Source organism: Eucalyptus grandis, chromosome 1 (assembly GCF_016545825.1).
Source record: "Eucalyptus grandis isolate ANBG69807.140 chromosome 1, ASM1654582v1, whole genome shotgun sequence".
Lineage (NCBI taxonomy): Eukaryota > Viridiplantae > Streptophyta > Magnoliopsida > Myrtales > Myrtaceae > Eucalyptus > Eucalyptus grandis.
The window spans coordinates 47,863,662-47,880,381 of record NC_052612.1 but is presented as its reverse complement, the minus strand read 5'-3'; the positions used below and the strand labels follow the sequence as shown (position 1 = coordinate 47,880,381).

The 16,720-nt window shown below is 39.0% G+C and overlaps 1 protein-coding gene across 1 annotated transcript; it reads left to right on the top strand.

Annotated features, from left to right (window-relative positions):
* The first annotated feature begins 9,316 nt into the window (after nt 1-9,316).
* On the top strand, nt 9,317-12,326 carry LOC104447701 (quinone oxidoreductase PIG3). The gene is given in 8 exon segments (XM_010061421.3): nt 9,317-9,391; nt 9,497-9,794; nt 10,393-10,408; nt 10,411-10,571; nt 10,919-11,000; nt 11,082-11,189; nt 11,515-11,673; nt 11,952-12,326. Coding segments are annotated over 7 exon segments (975 nt in total). The 5' UTR covers nt 9,317-9,391; nt 9,497-9,542; the 3' UTR covers nt 12,149-12,326.
* The last annotated feature ends 4,394 nt before the right edge of the window (nt 12,327-16,720 follow it).

Here is a 16,720-nt window from a genome sequence, read left to right as displayed (position 1 = left end):
ATCTCTACCATGGTGAAGAAGAATTTAATTCAAAAATTTACTTTATAGACCCATGTTGGACTGGGTTTTAACCTATCACATCAATATGCTAATTACATTTTACATCTTACATAGTTATAGATGAATTTCTAGTTAATTCAAACAAAGTCACAATACTATATTATGAATTTATGATTATTAACAATTTAATAGAGTCACATTTTTTTTTGAAAAGATTATTGTAATTATAAGAAAAAGCTACCCGGCGGGAATATAGCCAATAGAAAAGTGAACAGGTTGTGGTCGGCAGGATGATATTTAATTGAAAATGTGCGGAAGTTCAAGCATAGTCAAGTCCAGGGTCCTTCTCGTCGTAAGCTTGCACATTTATGAGTAAATATATCATGGTAGCCTCATTGGACCGCTCCTAATTAAATCAAACAAAATCGTGTAGAAACGAAAACTGATGGTTAACTGGATGGGCCGCCGTGTGGCTAGCCCATAATCTGAATAGATGACCACTAAAGACGGTTATCTGTAAAATAATAACTGCCTGGCAGTTATGCCCTTTTTAAATAAAGTGATACAATCCCTAAGAGAGAATTCTTAATGTGACGATGTTAATTTTTTTTTTTTTTTTTTTTTATAACTGAGGACTCCACCGCAGGCCCCTCATGCCCAAACGGCACCTAAGGGCCGGGCCCCGATACCTCGAAGGAAACTAGCCCAGCATCCCACCGCCAGGGCCCCCACTAAAATCATTAGCAATTGCGGATCCCCTATGTTCATGTTATTCTTCTCAAGAGAAAAGTACAAAAAATTCTTGCTCTCACTCTCGACTGTTCTCGAATACACTCGAAGAATGGATACAGGAACTCTCACAATTGCAAACGGCCATTTAACATATGGAAATTAAGATACATTCCATTGCGTGATGTACCTTTCTCAATAAGTAATTCAAGTAATTTTCAGCATGTTTTCCGCATTTTCCCATGTATGATTTTTGGAATCCATTTCTAAAATCTATCATAGGTATTAGAGCGATGTTATGTTCTTGTTTCCTAATCGAATACTGTTTGTTTTGTTTGGTATTAATACGTTGAAATTTATGATGAACACAAAGCATGAATCAGGTTCGGAAAGCTCATTCGAAGGGTTGAACACACGAGTGTACTGTTCAGATATGTCTCGATATGTTTCTTCCTGTGAAAATAAATTTTGATTATATAGGGTGAAAGATCTTATTGAAACAAGAAGAACGAGGAGTGGCACGCCGCCAAGGGAGGCTGCATGTGCCCTCACGCGCGACCACACCACAAGACGCGGCCTTGCCGGCACACACCATCACGCGCTGGAACCATCCAATGGATGCACGGAACGTACCTAGCGTAGTTGACGTCACTATGACATCGGTTGACCCGACCTGAGCGACCCAATGAAAAAAACAAAAACTTTTGTCCGTGCATGTAGTCGCGTGGGAGCTCCGATAGGAGTGTTCTTGGTGCCGGCGTCTGCATAATAGAATCAACGTTTTGGTATATTCATATTACATGTTTGAAGCCTGTAAGGATATGAAAATGCATAATGAACCCTATAATGTGCATATTTTTGGGTATATGTGGCATTTTCTCTTGTATTTCCTTATGATTTTGGAAATACAATTGTTGGCTCATGTGTATATGAATGAATGTTTCCTATTGTGTTGTACCATGGAATATGAGTAATCCTTTTTCTCTGCATTTGTTGCAGCATTGGTGGTACATATGATACACTCGCCTATATTCCCAATGACGGATGAACAAAGGTCGAGACTTTTGAGGCTAAGAAATGAGTTAGCCGTTTATCAGTGGGATGGTTGTGTTGATATGGCGATGCACGGTAGCAAGATCAATGAGATGATACAATATATCATTTGGAATGGTTATCTTATGCCAAATTTTGAGAAGATCGAAGCTCTAACAAACATTCTTTCATTTGAATGGCGAGAAGTGTTAGATGGTTTATGAGAAATCAACGTTATTCTAAATTATCAAAACCTAGTGGAAAATGTTTTTGAGATAATATACGAGGGTTGGGGCAACGAAGATGTCAACCCTTGGGATGAATGTGTCACGGGCCGAGAGTTTCCTTGGCCTCGGAATGACCCGCGGGCGCCTAGCGAGCGGAATTCGCCAGGCCAACCTTCCTTCTTTAGTTGTTCCACGAACGATACGGTGAATGATTCTTCGTACGAGATCCTACCATGCCCAGCTTCGCTCGGGCATCTAGTCCATCGAGTAAGGCAGCAATTCTCTTTAGGCACAACGACCGGTTTCGGCCTGCCATGGCCTCGTCAGGAGAACGGTATCAGCTCCCGACCAGTTTGTGCACGGAAGGCCTACCCCGTCTTCAGAGCTCCTAAGTGATGTAATCATTCTATCCCAGAACTCCTAGCACCAACCGTCCCGAAGCCACCCCACGGACCCGCCTTGTGTTCTACCCTTCGCCTCACACCCTTCACCAGATAATCCCAAGCGCCACTCACAAGTGTCACAAGTACGGGAGGATTCACAGACCGTGACATTCTCCCCCACTCAATTCGCAACACCCTCGTTGTGATCTCTGCTCTATCGCTTCCTTGCGTAAATTAACCATTGATGTGCCACTTTTGGGAATTCACATCGAACGGTTACGCTCGCCCAACAAAACAGGTTTCGCTCCATTGATGGCCTCTTTTGATCTCAACCGCTCGGCCCTTTAGTCACCTGCGCTTTTTGGCAAGTGTGGCATTTTTCGCCAACCGCATCTTTTGGCAAAGACCTTTCAAATAACCAGCATCTTGACCCCAGCAGACCAATGGAGGTTCTTTTCTTGTTGAAAACGTGATAGTAGACCTCTTCTTCGAATTCACCAATCGATCTAGGAACATTATCCTCATTCAGCAAGGGTTCGGTTCTTCTCTAACTCGCATTCCGCTCGGCGAGAAGCTGACTCGTCCTAGCACCCATCCACTAGGACTTATCTGCTCGACCCGCACTTGAGCGAGGAGTCCGATTCTCCGACTTGCTCACTCGCTTACTGGAGGGATTCCTGCTCCGATACCACTTGTCACAGGCCGAGAGTTTCCTTGGCCTCAGAACGACCCGCGGGAGCCTAGCGAGCGGAATTCGCCAGGCCAGCCTTCCTTCTTTAGTTGTTCCACGAACGATACGGTGAATGATTCTTCATACGAGATCCTACCACGCTCAATTTCGCTCGGACGTCTAGTCCATCGAGTAAGGCAGCAGTTCTCTTTAGGCACAACGATTGGTTTCGGCCTGCCATGGCCTCATCGGGAGAGCGGCATCGCCTCCCGACCAGTTTGTGCACGGAGGCCTACCTCGTCTTGAGCTCCTAAGTGATGTAATCCTTCTATCCCAACTCCTAGCACCAACCGTCCTGACGCCACTCCCACGGACCAATTGTTTTCTACCCTTCTGCCTCACACCCTTCACCAGATAATCCCAAGCGCCACTCACAAGTGGCACGAGTACGGGAGGATTCACGGACCGTGACAAATGCATCTTAGTGCCAAGTGAATGCGCCATGGCGAAAACCTAAGGGATTTCCGAGTGTCTTTCCTTGGCTGCCAAATAGGACCATTAAATTTTCTAAGGAATTTTATGAGTCTTTCCCAACTTATAAAAAGCAAGAGTAGTGTTGATATTATATCTTTAGTTTTTGTTATCCCTTGTGAATTTTTTTTTTTTTCCAAAGTGTTGATATTTTTCTGTTAGATTTCTACTTTGCAAATGGGATATTTAGTTGTGAATATTTAATGTTATTTATTGTTGTCATTACATTATTTGTATTTCTAGTGGAAAGTTCAAGAAAATTTTAGTAACTTCAAAGAACTTAATTTTGCATAAATAATTATATTAATGATAATTTCAAATTAGGATATTTAAATGATGATTAGAAACAAAGTGATCTTTAACAATGAAACCTTATTTGAATTATTCATTAATACAATTAGTTTACGCAAAATAGATGCATAAATATTAGGCATTATTAATTCGTGTATATATTCCTGAAATGTCCAAATACAATGGCTTCAATATCGTAAAACATAATGGGTGAGCCAACTAAAAGAGAGAAATTAAACAATGATAATTATGGGATATGGAATATGAAAATCTAGTATGCAAGAAGCACTTAAAGCTCTTAACTAGATTATGGAAGAACTTAAAGAATGCATTACTACTCAACACAAAAGGGATAAGGATGCATTTGTTGCGCAAAAGAAAATGAACTCTATTGCTCGCATATAGATAATGATATCATACAAGAGTTTAGGTATTTTGAAAATGCTAAAGACATATGGGCAGCATTAATGGCAAGATTTGGTCAAATATTTGTGATCAAACTGAGATAACTCACAATAAGATTTGACTCATACAAGATGTCTCATGGACAAATCATGAAAGAACACTTGAGGCACTTGTCAAACATGATTAGTGAGCTGAAGGACGCTGGCCACATTTTGATTGATGAGCAACGAGTGCAAGCAATAATCCGCTCGTTGCCTCAAAACTTGGAGCATATGAAGATGCATCTAACCTACAATGAGAACATAGAGACCTTTGGGGATGCTATGTGTCACCTTGAGCGGGAAGAGAACTGCCTCTTGGCAATTAAACCAGAAATAGATATTTATTTTATTGGTTTTAGCTCACACGGGGCTTTGACTCCACGCGCAAGCGCCTGGATAGATTTAAAAGGCTAAAAGGCAAGAGAGCGAGTTTTTCAGAGAAGAAACTGAAGCTTAACATACATGAGAAAGGGAAGCGTCATCTCGTAAAGAACATTTCAAGGGTGAAATGTTTTAACGGTAGTGAAAAGGTCACTTCACTTGTGATTATGGCGAGTCAAAGAAGATAAACACCATTTGTGTTCTTGAGAGTACTACTTATGTATCAAGTTTAATTTTTCATATAGAGAGTCATTTCGAATGACGATCGTCAAAGTTTCCAAAATACAAGTAAAGAAGCATGACAAACGCCTTCTTATACGATCATCAATCCATATATTCCCTCATCATCAAAAGTCTAAACAATATTCTTGATGCCCGCAAAAAAGGATGAAAGCATCACAATTATGAAGACCACACCGGTTACCAGGACTTGGCACTTTGCTCCCCCACCACCCCCGCTCCAACCCACTTCGACATGAGAAAATCCCTTTGGTCGTATATATGGTTGGTTGGTTACAAATATAAACAATGCGCATATCTAGTTTTGGGTATTTTTGTACGTGACTGATGTCTTCAACTCAATTTTGATTTTTACGAAATATCATGATCATCCAATAATAAAAGTTTCTATTTTTTTCAAATGAATGATTTGAACAACTATTAATTCTAGCAATTAATTGCGGAGTTGGTACTTCAGACTTTTCAATTGATAGACGTGGAACATTGGACCTATAAATGGGGTATCCCCGAATGTCACCCAATAATTAAAAGTATAGTCGAATGGAATTTTCTGGACCGACGATAATCGGAAAGTATCCCTTTGACCTCGGGCCTATGACAACTGAACATTCAGGAGGCAAATTAACTCAGGACTACAAACTTTTTATAAGCCCAGTAAAGTATTTAAATTCGGCCCAAACTAATACCCAGTCCCTTGAAAAACATAATTTAAGGGGTTAAGAGGGTCGACCGTGACATGATACCTGTACTTTTCAAGTATGAACCGGTTGTACGCTATACTAGGCACGAGCTTAAGCTTGATGCCGAGCACGGCTAATTATGTGGCATAAATGCATCGTTGACCTGCCAAAACGGATAGATCGGGTTGATCGAGGATGTTTCAATCCAAATTAATCCATTTAACTTGTTTTGATTTATTTTTATATAGTATAAATTTAGCGATCCATACCCAACTTGACCTATATTGCTAAAACAGTTTTATATTTAACCTAATTTAGAAAAATTCATACACATACTAACGCGAGAGTATGGAAAGAGCGAAGGCGAGATCGAGTGAGGGCAAAAGAGAAATGGTGTCCATTCCATCAAATATGGATTAAGAAATAGCATAATGTGTCGTGAATAATTAACACACTGCACGCAAGTCAAACCAACATTTCTACTTTACATTATACAATAGAACAAGACCCGGAGAGATGTGACAATTCTAAAATACAAATAAGCATCGGTGCAAAGTACAGTCGCGGGCTACTTCGTCACAAGCTTACAAGGAAGCTTCAATTATGCCGAACCCGCACAGACGCGTGATAGAATCAAAGAAGCATTCCGAGCACATAAGATAGAAACTAAATGCTTCAACCTAACGGGAAGAGGGAAAGACTCGGATGAACTTGCAGGCAAGTCGGCGAGCCAAGGGCGATCGCGAGCGAGAAAAAAACAGCTTCAGTGAAAAATAAAGATTAAGATGCGCATTTGAGGGGTATAAGGCAAAAGAAATCTAACACCGAAGATATTATATAATGGGGAACGATGGGTTCGATTATTGAGATCGAAGTTGATTTAAAAAGTGAAAAGAAATCGAAGTAATTGGCATGATCACAATAGCACGTGAAGAGATTTTTCACTATGTTGAGTGGGGCTCTTATTCTATCGAGCGGCATCATATTCTGAAGCCCGTGACTACCTGCCCGGTGGAGCCGTTGACCCCCACGATGGAATCAATTCCCTCTTTTCCAATTAAAACCAAAAATAAAATAAAATAAAATTTTCTTTTTGCTTCCTATTACCTTCGTGAGAGTAAGGGCCATGTTGGAGTTTGTATGATGCGATTGCGGCGTTTGACTTTATTTTCTTGCAAATGACATTTGATTTTTGGCTTTAATTTTGTGACTTGATGGACGTAATTGTCGGATTCTTTACTCGAAATATATATTGAACTATGGATCAAAGCATGTGATCTTGTTCTCAATAGATTAGATATATCATATACACTAATTGTAAATTACAAACGCTCTTACAAGTATTTGCAGTTTAAATTTGAAAAGAGCGCCGCCACCTAGATCGGGGGCGGGGTCGATGAAATAAGTGGTGACTTCTAATTCAAGTCATTTAAAGTAGAATTTTTCCCAAGGACAAATACCTAAGCATGCTCTAGATTATTGAGGTTCTTGCTTCCAGCTATAATTCGGAACCCCATCGGAAGATTCCTAATAGATTAGATTTATCTATGTTTTTCGGCTAAAGATTCAAATGGTACCTTTACTATTTACCTATCTTTTCAAATATAAGATGTTAAACTGCGTTTAACCATTGAGATAAAAATTATGTAATGTTACGATAAAAGATAGTGAACCTCAATCTGCATATCTTATGAGAAATATACGGTGAAATCTTCTTTTTTTCTTTTCATGATAGACAAATCAAAAAGGAGGATTAGCTATAGGGAGATATTGTCAAATGACTTGCCCGTTGCAGAAAGGAAAAGCGACAACTTCCGTGGATCTTTACTGCTTACGAGGGGGTGGTGCCCTATGTCCCAGAAGACCTCGGAAACGCAGAAAAGAGAAAAGCGAATTTGGGGGGGACGCCCTCCTGCCGATGGAAGAGATGGTGAGGAATTGGAAGACGTTGCGCTGTGCATTGGCTCAAAGGCAAAAAGCAGCTTTCAGAGAGAGAGAAAAAAAAAACAGCCGTTGCGCGACTCCTCAAAAATCATCCCACTGTTTTGAATTCAAATTACGCAGCTCCCCGACCCCAATTGGCAGCGCAGAGTTCCTCGAGAAAAGATCGACTTTTTTTCCAGCTAAGGAAAGGCAACAGACAACAGACAATGGTGTTATGCACTGTTTTTGCAGTCCCTCTCTGACCAACTGAACTGCAAGTACACTGAAAGAGTGCAGCAGAGCTAGAAATAATGTAACTTTTGCTGTTTAATGATAGCCTGTGGTCTCAATTCAGAAATGTTCACCACCATGAACATCTAGATTAGATTTAATAGTAGATCAAGGAAGATGTAAAAATATTTAGGATTCATCCATTTCTTGAAAAATGAATGATTTAATTCTTTTTCTAAAAAATGATTGATTATATTACTTGGAATAATTAGTTAACGAGAGATATTTCGTTATTCATAATAGCCTATGTCTAAATATTTTTGTAGACGATGAAAATATTTTTTTATTCATACATTTTTATAAGCGATACAAATAAATATTTTTAAGAAAATATTTTCTTAAAACGTAAGTTTTCCACGAAACACGATGAACCCTTAAAGTACGGTTTTTTCCTATCCAAACATTTTATTTAAAACAAAAAAAAAGTAGTTTCTTATTACTTGATTTGCTCGTTTGCCTTGTAGATCGATCTTCTTTTTGGTTTGTGGGGGTACTGGTGCTGTATAAATGGAGTCGGCTCAAGCAGGGATTTTTTTTTTTTTTTTTTTGGGTCATAAGCTTAAGCTGGGATTGAACCGCCGCGGGTTAGTGTTCGTTTCTTATGTGGCCACAGTGGCCAAAGGCCCCATTTTAATTCTTTTTGGGCTCATGCGGCCACATTTGACCCAATAATCTTTTTGGGCTTCGGCTGGCTCAGGCCCATCCGCAAAGTGGCCCGGGAGCGAAGGGTCTGAGCCGGGCCGACCCGGTCCCTCACATGGGGACCGTGCCAGGTACGGGTCCAATCGTGCCATGCTTGGCCCAGCAATGGCCAATCCATTTGCCATTGCTAATCAAGGAATGTGACAAAGTTTGAATTTTGGTGGGGTTTTAGGGAAAATTGGATCATGGACCTATGGACGGGCGAAGTTGCATAATGGGCAAGGGAGCAAGTTTGACTCCTCATGCCACAAAATGCAATTAGTTTCATGTTGTGACCATGCATTTTGACTTCAACATGATCCACGAAATTGATGAGATTTTTGTCAAGCCCAAATTCATTTACTTAGATATAGCCAACTCAGAAGAGCTCTTCTTGATCTGGGGAAAGATCGAGTGTTCCACCTCAATTGAACTCCAGTGGATGGTTGGTTTGAGTTATAATTCACCATCCTCACCAAATTAACCCCCTTAATTTATTTTACCGGTTGAGATTCGTGAGATGGAGGAAATTTTGTGGCGCTCCTGAAGTTTGATTTTCTAGGCTATTACTTGCCACTGCCGGCTATTTGTATATTCTACTTATGCAGATCCTGCGTCCACATCAGTGTCCCTATGCTGAATGCAAGATTCCATTTGAGTTATCAGTTGTTCAGTTTTATATTTTTGGCCCTCGTCATGATGTTGATTCGTCAAATAAGAGTTAAGAGGGATGTCACCATCGATAGACCTTTCAAACGATGAATTCTTAAACAATTTGCTAGAGTAGTCAATCATAGATGATTAATTTTAAGCTCTCTCTCTCTCTCTGGGTCGATTGGTCTTCATTAAACTGGAGAACAAAGTGTCTGTGCACTCCCTAACGCAGGTCCCGAAGTCATTAGTCGTATTCAAGCGTGGTGTATGAAATTCACAGGTTTTTGGTATATCACCGTCATAAATCAAAGTTGACCTTTTAGTTTTTCACTCACAGAATCTTTCTTAAAAAGCCAGAAATTCAACAAGTGCCGAGAAAGAGGATGAAGGCTGTGGTGATAACAAGTGAAGGTGGACCAGAAGTTCTCAGGATCCAAGAGGTGGGAGACCCAGAGATCAAAGAAGATGAGGTGCTGATCAGAGTGTCAGCTTCAGCATTGAACTTAGGTGACACATATCAAAGGCAAGGCCTCTATCCTCCTCCACCAGGATCGAGCACATACCTGGGTCTTGAATGCTCTGGTGTCGTAGAAGCCATAGGCAAGAATGTCTCTCGTTGGAGAATTGGAGATCAGGTGATTCTCGATTTGGCCAATGGATTTTGCTTTTAGTACTGGGATCCTGTATGTTTGTTCAATGAGAGCTTAGTCTTGCCTGTTTGGGTGATTCATGAAATTTTAATTGTTCCCAAAGGATGATGAATGTTTTAAAAGATGCTTAATCGTGTACAGTGTCTGTGAGGAAAAGTTATCTCCGTAGGTGACGTTTGATGCATTCAATAGATGATTGATCCAGAGGTGTTGCTCATAAAATCTTGACTGCTGAAATGGTGATGTCATTCCTTTTTCTGACCCGAAGTCTAGAAAAATTACGAGCAGAAACCCAAAAGCCGGAAAAAGATCTGCAATTTTTCCTGCGTTATCCATTTGAGGATGAGGCAAAAGTTCATTAGAAAGGATTGAAGACAAATTAAAAGATGATATGAGCAAGACATGAGCAATGACACTAATCATGATATTGATCAGGATGCGGGGATCGCAGGTTCCACTCCATTTTGGGTTAGAGCAAAATGTTGTTCTTTGAAATGAATATGTGAAAATTTGATCCGCTGCATTTCAGTTCATTCCGGAATTTGTGACCCAGATGTGATTTATTTGGATGGCTTAACTACAGGTTTGTGCTCTTCTCAGCGGGGAGGATATGCTGAGAAAGTCGCTGTACCAGAGGGACAAGTGCTTCCGGTTCCACCAGGCATCTCTGTCACAGATGCGGCGAGTTTGCCGGAGGTGGCATGCACCGTTTGGTCCACCGTTTTCATGATGAGTCGGCTCTCCGCTGGAGAAACATTCTTGGTAACTTTTCTCAGCTTGCTTGTCGAATCAATTGGTGTATCATCCAGAACTTTGACTATTATACTTAGTTAAAGCATCTAATTTCTGGTAATTTTTCATCATCTCTTCGTTTATTCTTAATCTTCACTAAGTTTGGTGAAGCGACTATAGCAGCTCTTTTGTTATTTTCACTTCAGCAAAAGTTCATCAGTCCTTGTATCGTCAAATCGGTACAATCCGTTCTTTAATAGAAATCGAGTGCAAAAGTGTCCAATGTTGTAGTGTGTTTCCATTATGCTTTTGCTTAAATGAGTCTCTCGTGCACAAATGACTACATAAGCTGTGAACTGATGCCTTACAACGTCTAGGTTCATGGAGGTTCCAGCGGAATTGGCACATTCGCGATTCAAATAGCAAAGTACCATGGTGCCCGAGTCTTTGTCACAGCAGGTACATCAAGATTTTGTTTTCGCAAATTGATTGTACGAGTTTAATACTTGCTGATCTATCTTCAGCATTTCTTAACGCCAGGTAGTCAGGAAAAGTTAGCTGCTTGCAAGGATCTCGGAGCTGACGTATGCATCAATTACAAGACTCAGGACTTTGTTGCGCGGGTAAAGGAAGAAACAGAACAGAAAGGTATACAACGCCCCCTTCTAATTGTAATTTCCTTTGCCTCCACGCTCAAAGAGTTCTTATCATTTGCATGACGTCTTTCTGATTCATTAAAGATTCGAGATTTTCTTAAACAGCTGTGCATATATTAGTGCAACTTCAACATATGATGATATCACCCAAAAAGCAGTGTGTGGAGGAATCGCGTTGATTTCTTCCTTTAATAACTCAGATTTCTTACCACATTTTCAAGATATTAGTCTGCAAACGATATTTTGGCAAGATACTCGTGTTTTTGCTAGTGTAATTGGGCAAAAGGCTTGCTACTAAGAAACTGCTTCTATAGCAGGGGTCGATGTCATTCTGGACTGCGTCGGAGCATCCTACTTACAGAGAAACCTCGATTGCTTGAATTTCGATGGGAGGCTCTTCATCATCGGTTTTCTGAGTGGAGTAGCAGCACAGGTCGATCTGAGAGGTCTGCTCGCCAAACGTTTGACAGTCCAAGGTACAGAAACCACTATATTTTTACCGGATTCTAACTTCAGTCTTCTTGGTGGTCATTATGTGAACCAACATTAGCGCTCTATTATGGTTAATTTCAGTTCATAAGTAGTCTCTAATGCATGTATCATTTGAAAGAGGGGACCTCACCTTATAGAAAAAGAAACTTCTCTGCAAGTGGAGTTGCATTCACTTTTTTTTCCTTCTGCAGAACATAGACATTGTCCCCCTTTTTGTGTCACTCGTATACAATTTTATGATGGTATTGTTATGCATTTGTAGCCGCTGGCCTGAGATACAGAAGTCCAGAAAATAAAGCTGCGATCATGAAGGAGGTCGAGCAGAATGTTTGGCCAGCAGTCGCAGAAGGCAAGGTGAAGCCTGTGGTTTACAAGTGTTTCTCTCTATCCGAAGCAGAGGAAGCGCACCGGCTCATTGAGAGTAGCAAACACATTGGCAAGATACTGCTCCTTCCCTGATGTCGCAGCACATGTGCAAGTGATTTGAAAACAGCATCTGGATACAAGCTTCTTAAAGAATTGTTACTGTACCATCAGCTTCAATGAACATGACAAATTTGTGTTGAAGTTGAGAGGTGGGTGGCCACTTGTGATGGAATTATGAACATAATAATGATTTAACGTGCCCTTTGCAACACCTGCTTTCGTGTTTGGAACAACAGATCCACTCATCGCACCGATCTCATTGCAGAAGAAACCGGACAAGTGATTTGTGAAAGTGTTCCTTCTCAATGTTGAAATAAATAGAAAGTTACACAAGCTGTTGGCTTCGATGATCCTCGAGCTGCCGTTTTTGCATCATCGAACACATAGACCAAAAGGGCATAAGAAAAGAGTGTTGTCACAAGCAACTTTTATAGCATTGTATGTTTTGCCCCGTTGGATACACAATTCATATGATATAAACATGAAAAACACTAGTTCATCAAAACCTACCTGCAACCTTTAAAGTCAATCTATGCAACGGTTGAGAGACCTTATTTGTCAATCACAAACATCAAAAATAAATTCCCTTGGCACAATCATAGTCGGACAAAACCTATGAAACAGGACATACAAGTATGAACATCTAGGGGATAAGTATATTAATGGTGCTATAAGTTGTGTACGACGCTCACTTTGGTGCCAAAAGTTTCCGCCGGATTACTTAAGTGCCAAAATTTTTGAAAAACGCTCACTTTGGTGCCAACTCCAATCTAATTAGCCGGAAATCCAACGTAGCATTTTTTTTTATTAATATTTGAAGCTGATGTGGATCGCCGAAGAATACAATTAGCATGCAAACAACAAAACGACGCCGTTTAGCGTCTTTTCCCCAAAATAAAAAACCCTAAATCTCAAAATTCGAGTAGAATCGGAAATTGAAAACCCTAAATCCCCAATTCGACCAATTCGAGTGCATACTTCAATTTTCTCTCAAAGTTATCAGCTCGCTCTTGCGAATGGAGGGCAGAAGCTTTAGCGGCGGCTCACATTCCTATCAAAAAAGCGAATTAGATGGTGAGTGTTACTGTTATTGTGGGTTACTGAGTCCGAGAAGAACATCTTGGACTCAGTTGAATCCCCAGAGAAGATTCCATGGGTGCGGCAGATATAGAGAAGGCTCGAATTTCAAATATTTCAAATGGGTTGATAGAAAATTCTTTGATTGAGTGACAGAGGTGATCCTGGAGTTACTTGAAGGCTGTAATCAACCTCCACCTACGTTAATGGACGAGTTGGAGGATGTCGACTCAATGCAAGCTCAAATGAAGGGTTTAACATCTCTGGTCGACCATTTGAAGAGGGAGATTTCAAGGCTGAAAACTGAAAGAAACTTTTATCGAGCGTTGATTGTATTTTTATTCTTTTGTCTAGTTTATTCAAATGTGAAGTGAGTAATGAGAAGAAGTTTGTATGTCTATTATAGTCGAAGTTTGTATGTCTACCATTTTTGTATGAAGCAGAAGGTTTTGTTGTAATCCAGGGTATAAATGCAAGGTTGGAGTTGGAATGCATTAATTGTGAGCACTTCAGAAATGTAATGTTTGCTTGCTGCATTTTTTATTTGCCCTCCTGATTTGCTGGTTTGTTGGTTTGCTGCAACTGCAAACCATGGCAAAATGGAAGGTTGGAGTTGGAATGTATTAGTTCTGAGCACTTTTTATTGTTTAGTTGTGTATTGGCAATGTTTGTTTTGGTTAGTTTTTGCTTCAAATAGAATGGTTGCTTCATTTTTATCGTTGTAATAGTTTGCTGGTTGCTGCAATTGCAAACCATGGCAAAATTAAGGGATGGTGGCAAATTAATGATTGACCATTTTAGTGCCAAAAGTTGTAAATAGTAATCGCTTGAGTGCTAAGTTTTTATAAAAGTGATTATTTAAGTGCCATTTGCGATTACAAAGTGATTACTTCATTGCACAAGTTGTAAATAGTGATCGCTGAGTGTCAATTTCAAACTTGCACCAGTCGTGGTGTATCTTGCGTCTTGTTCTTGGACCAGTTAGCTTGCTGATGCATCTTCTTGCAACACAACAGCCCTGCAACGAGATGCACCAACATCCAAAACTGCATCTTATTCCAGCACATATAACCAGAACCCCACATATAGTATCAACGCATCAACAACTTCAACCAGCAACACTATATGCACACATTTAAATCTAAAAATAATAGCAACCTCATAAGAACATTGCATCAACGGCAAAAAAAAATACAATATAACTGATAACTATCTTGTTAGCTATTAGCCGAAACCAAGTCAAGAGAAAATAACAGAAACAACTATTGTCATTGACATTGATTGATTGTTTACAAAAGAAAAGAAAAACATGAACTTCACTCTCTAATTACTGAAGGTTCAGCACCCTCTTAAAAAAAACCAATGCAATATGGAGGCAGCAACTACCATCAGTGATATAATATCCAGCACCCTCCTAAAAAAAGAAAACATAAAAAGAGATTATGTCCAGCACCACATAAAAATAAACTATGTTCAGAACCCTCCCATCAGCAGCACCACATAAAAAGAGACCAAGTCCAGCACCCTTCCATCGTTAATATGGACAACACCCTGATCTCATTTTCGTCTTGGGGCTTTGAATTAATTCATAATCCGAGCACTCTTTCGAACCGGATGTGCAGGTTCTTTAACTGGGCATTTTGTCACCTCATTTTCCTTGTTTTTTACGGTGGCTATTCTTGTTCTAGCACGTGTCATGTGTTGGTCCTGCCAAAACGGATGGATCGGGTTGATCGAGGATGGTTCAGCCTAAATTAATCCATTTAACCTGTTTTGATTTATTTTTATATAGTATAAATTCAGCGACCCATACCCAACTTGACTTATATTACTAAAACACTTTCATATTTAACCTAATTTGGAAAACTCATACACATACTAACGCGAGAGTGTGGAAAGAGCGAAGGCGGGATCGAGTGAGGGCAAAAGAGATTTGGTGTCCATTCCATCAAATATGGATTAAGAAATAGTATCCATTTTGACAGGCTTAATGTGTCGTGAATAATTAACACACCGCACGCAGTCAAACCAACATTTCTACTTTACATTATACAATAGAACAAGACCAAGAGAGAAGTGATGATTCTAAAATACAAATAAGCATCGATGCAAAGAATGTCAACAAGGGCAACTTCGTCACAAGCTTACAAGGAAGCTTCACTTATGCTGAACCCGCACAGACGCGTGATAGAATCAAAGAAGCATTCCGAGCACATAAGATAGAAACTAAATGCTTCATCCTAACGGGAAGAGGGAAAGGCTCGGATGAACTTACAAAAAGTCGGCGAGAGCCAAGGGCGATCGCAAGCAAGAAAAAACAGCTTCAAAGGGAAAAATAAAGATTAAGATGCGCATTTGAGGGGTGTAAGGCAAAGAAACCTAACACCTCGGATGTTATATGATGGGGAACGATGGGTTTGATTGATGAGATTGAATTTGGTTTAAAAGTGAAAAGAAATCGAAGCAATTGGCATGATCACAAGAGCACATGAAGAGATTTTTCACTGTGTCGGTGGGACTCTTAGGGCGCGCATGACAACCATTATGTTCCAAAAATTGTTTTAACAGAAATAGATTTTTTATTTCTATTTTTAGAAGAGTTTCTAAACAAAAATAACCGTTGATAACGACACAAAATTTCTACTTTAAAAATAAATTCGTTTGATAACGTACACAAAATTTCTTCATTTCGGACGGCGGTACGTGACCGACGACCTTTAATATAAAAAAAAAAAAAAAAAAAAATGATTTAGTAACAAAAATAATGAATAAAATAAAATAAAATAAATCATAAAAAAATAAAATAAAATATCATTTTATTTTAAAATTAAAATATCATTTATTTTAAAATAAAAATATAAAAATAAATTTTATTTTATTTATTCTATTTTATTTTATTTTATAAATAAATTTATTTTAAAATGAATAAAAATAAAAATAAAAAATTGATTTGGCAAAACACTCAAGGCAAATAATAATAAATTTATTTTTATTTATCATAAATAAATTATTTTTAATAAATTTAATAAATTTATTTTTAATAAACTAAAAATAAATGATAAATAAAAATAATTTATTTATTTTAATAAATTTATTTTTATTTTTAAATGAATAAAATGAATATTTTTATTTTTATTTATTTTTATTTTTAATAAAATGAGGAGAGGCGGAGGAAGAGGAGGAGGCAAAGATGTAGAGGAGATGAGGGGAGGACTCACCGAAATTAGGTTTAGTGAGAGAAATTATTTCGATTTCTCTTCCATAAATCAAAAGTATAAAATTTTAACTTCGATTTCTCTTCCAAACCTATTTCTAATAAAATCTATTCCGTAAATGTAAAACTAAATAAGTTTATCAAACTGATTTCTCTTCCGTAACAGGTCTAATGTAAAAACTATTTCTGAATGTAAATTTGGGTTGTGCACCCCCTTATTCTATCGAGCGGAATCATATTCTGAAGCCCGTGACTACCTGCCCAGTGGAGTCATTGACCCCCACGATGGAATCAATTCCCTCTTTTCCAATTAA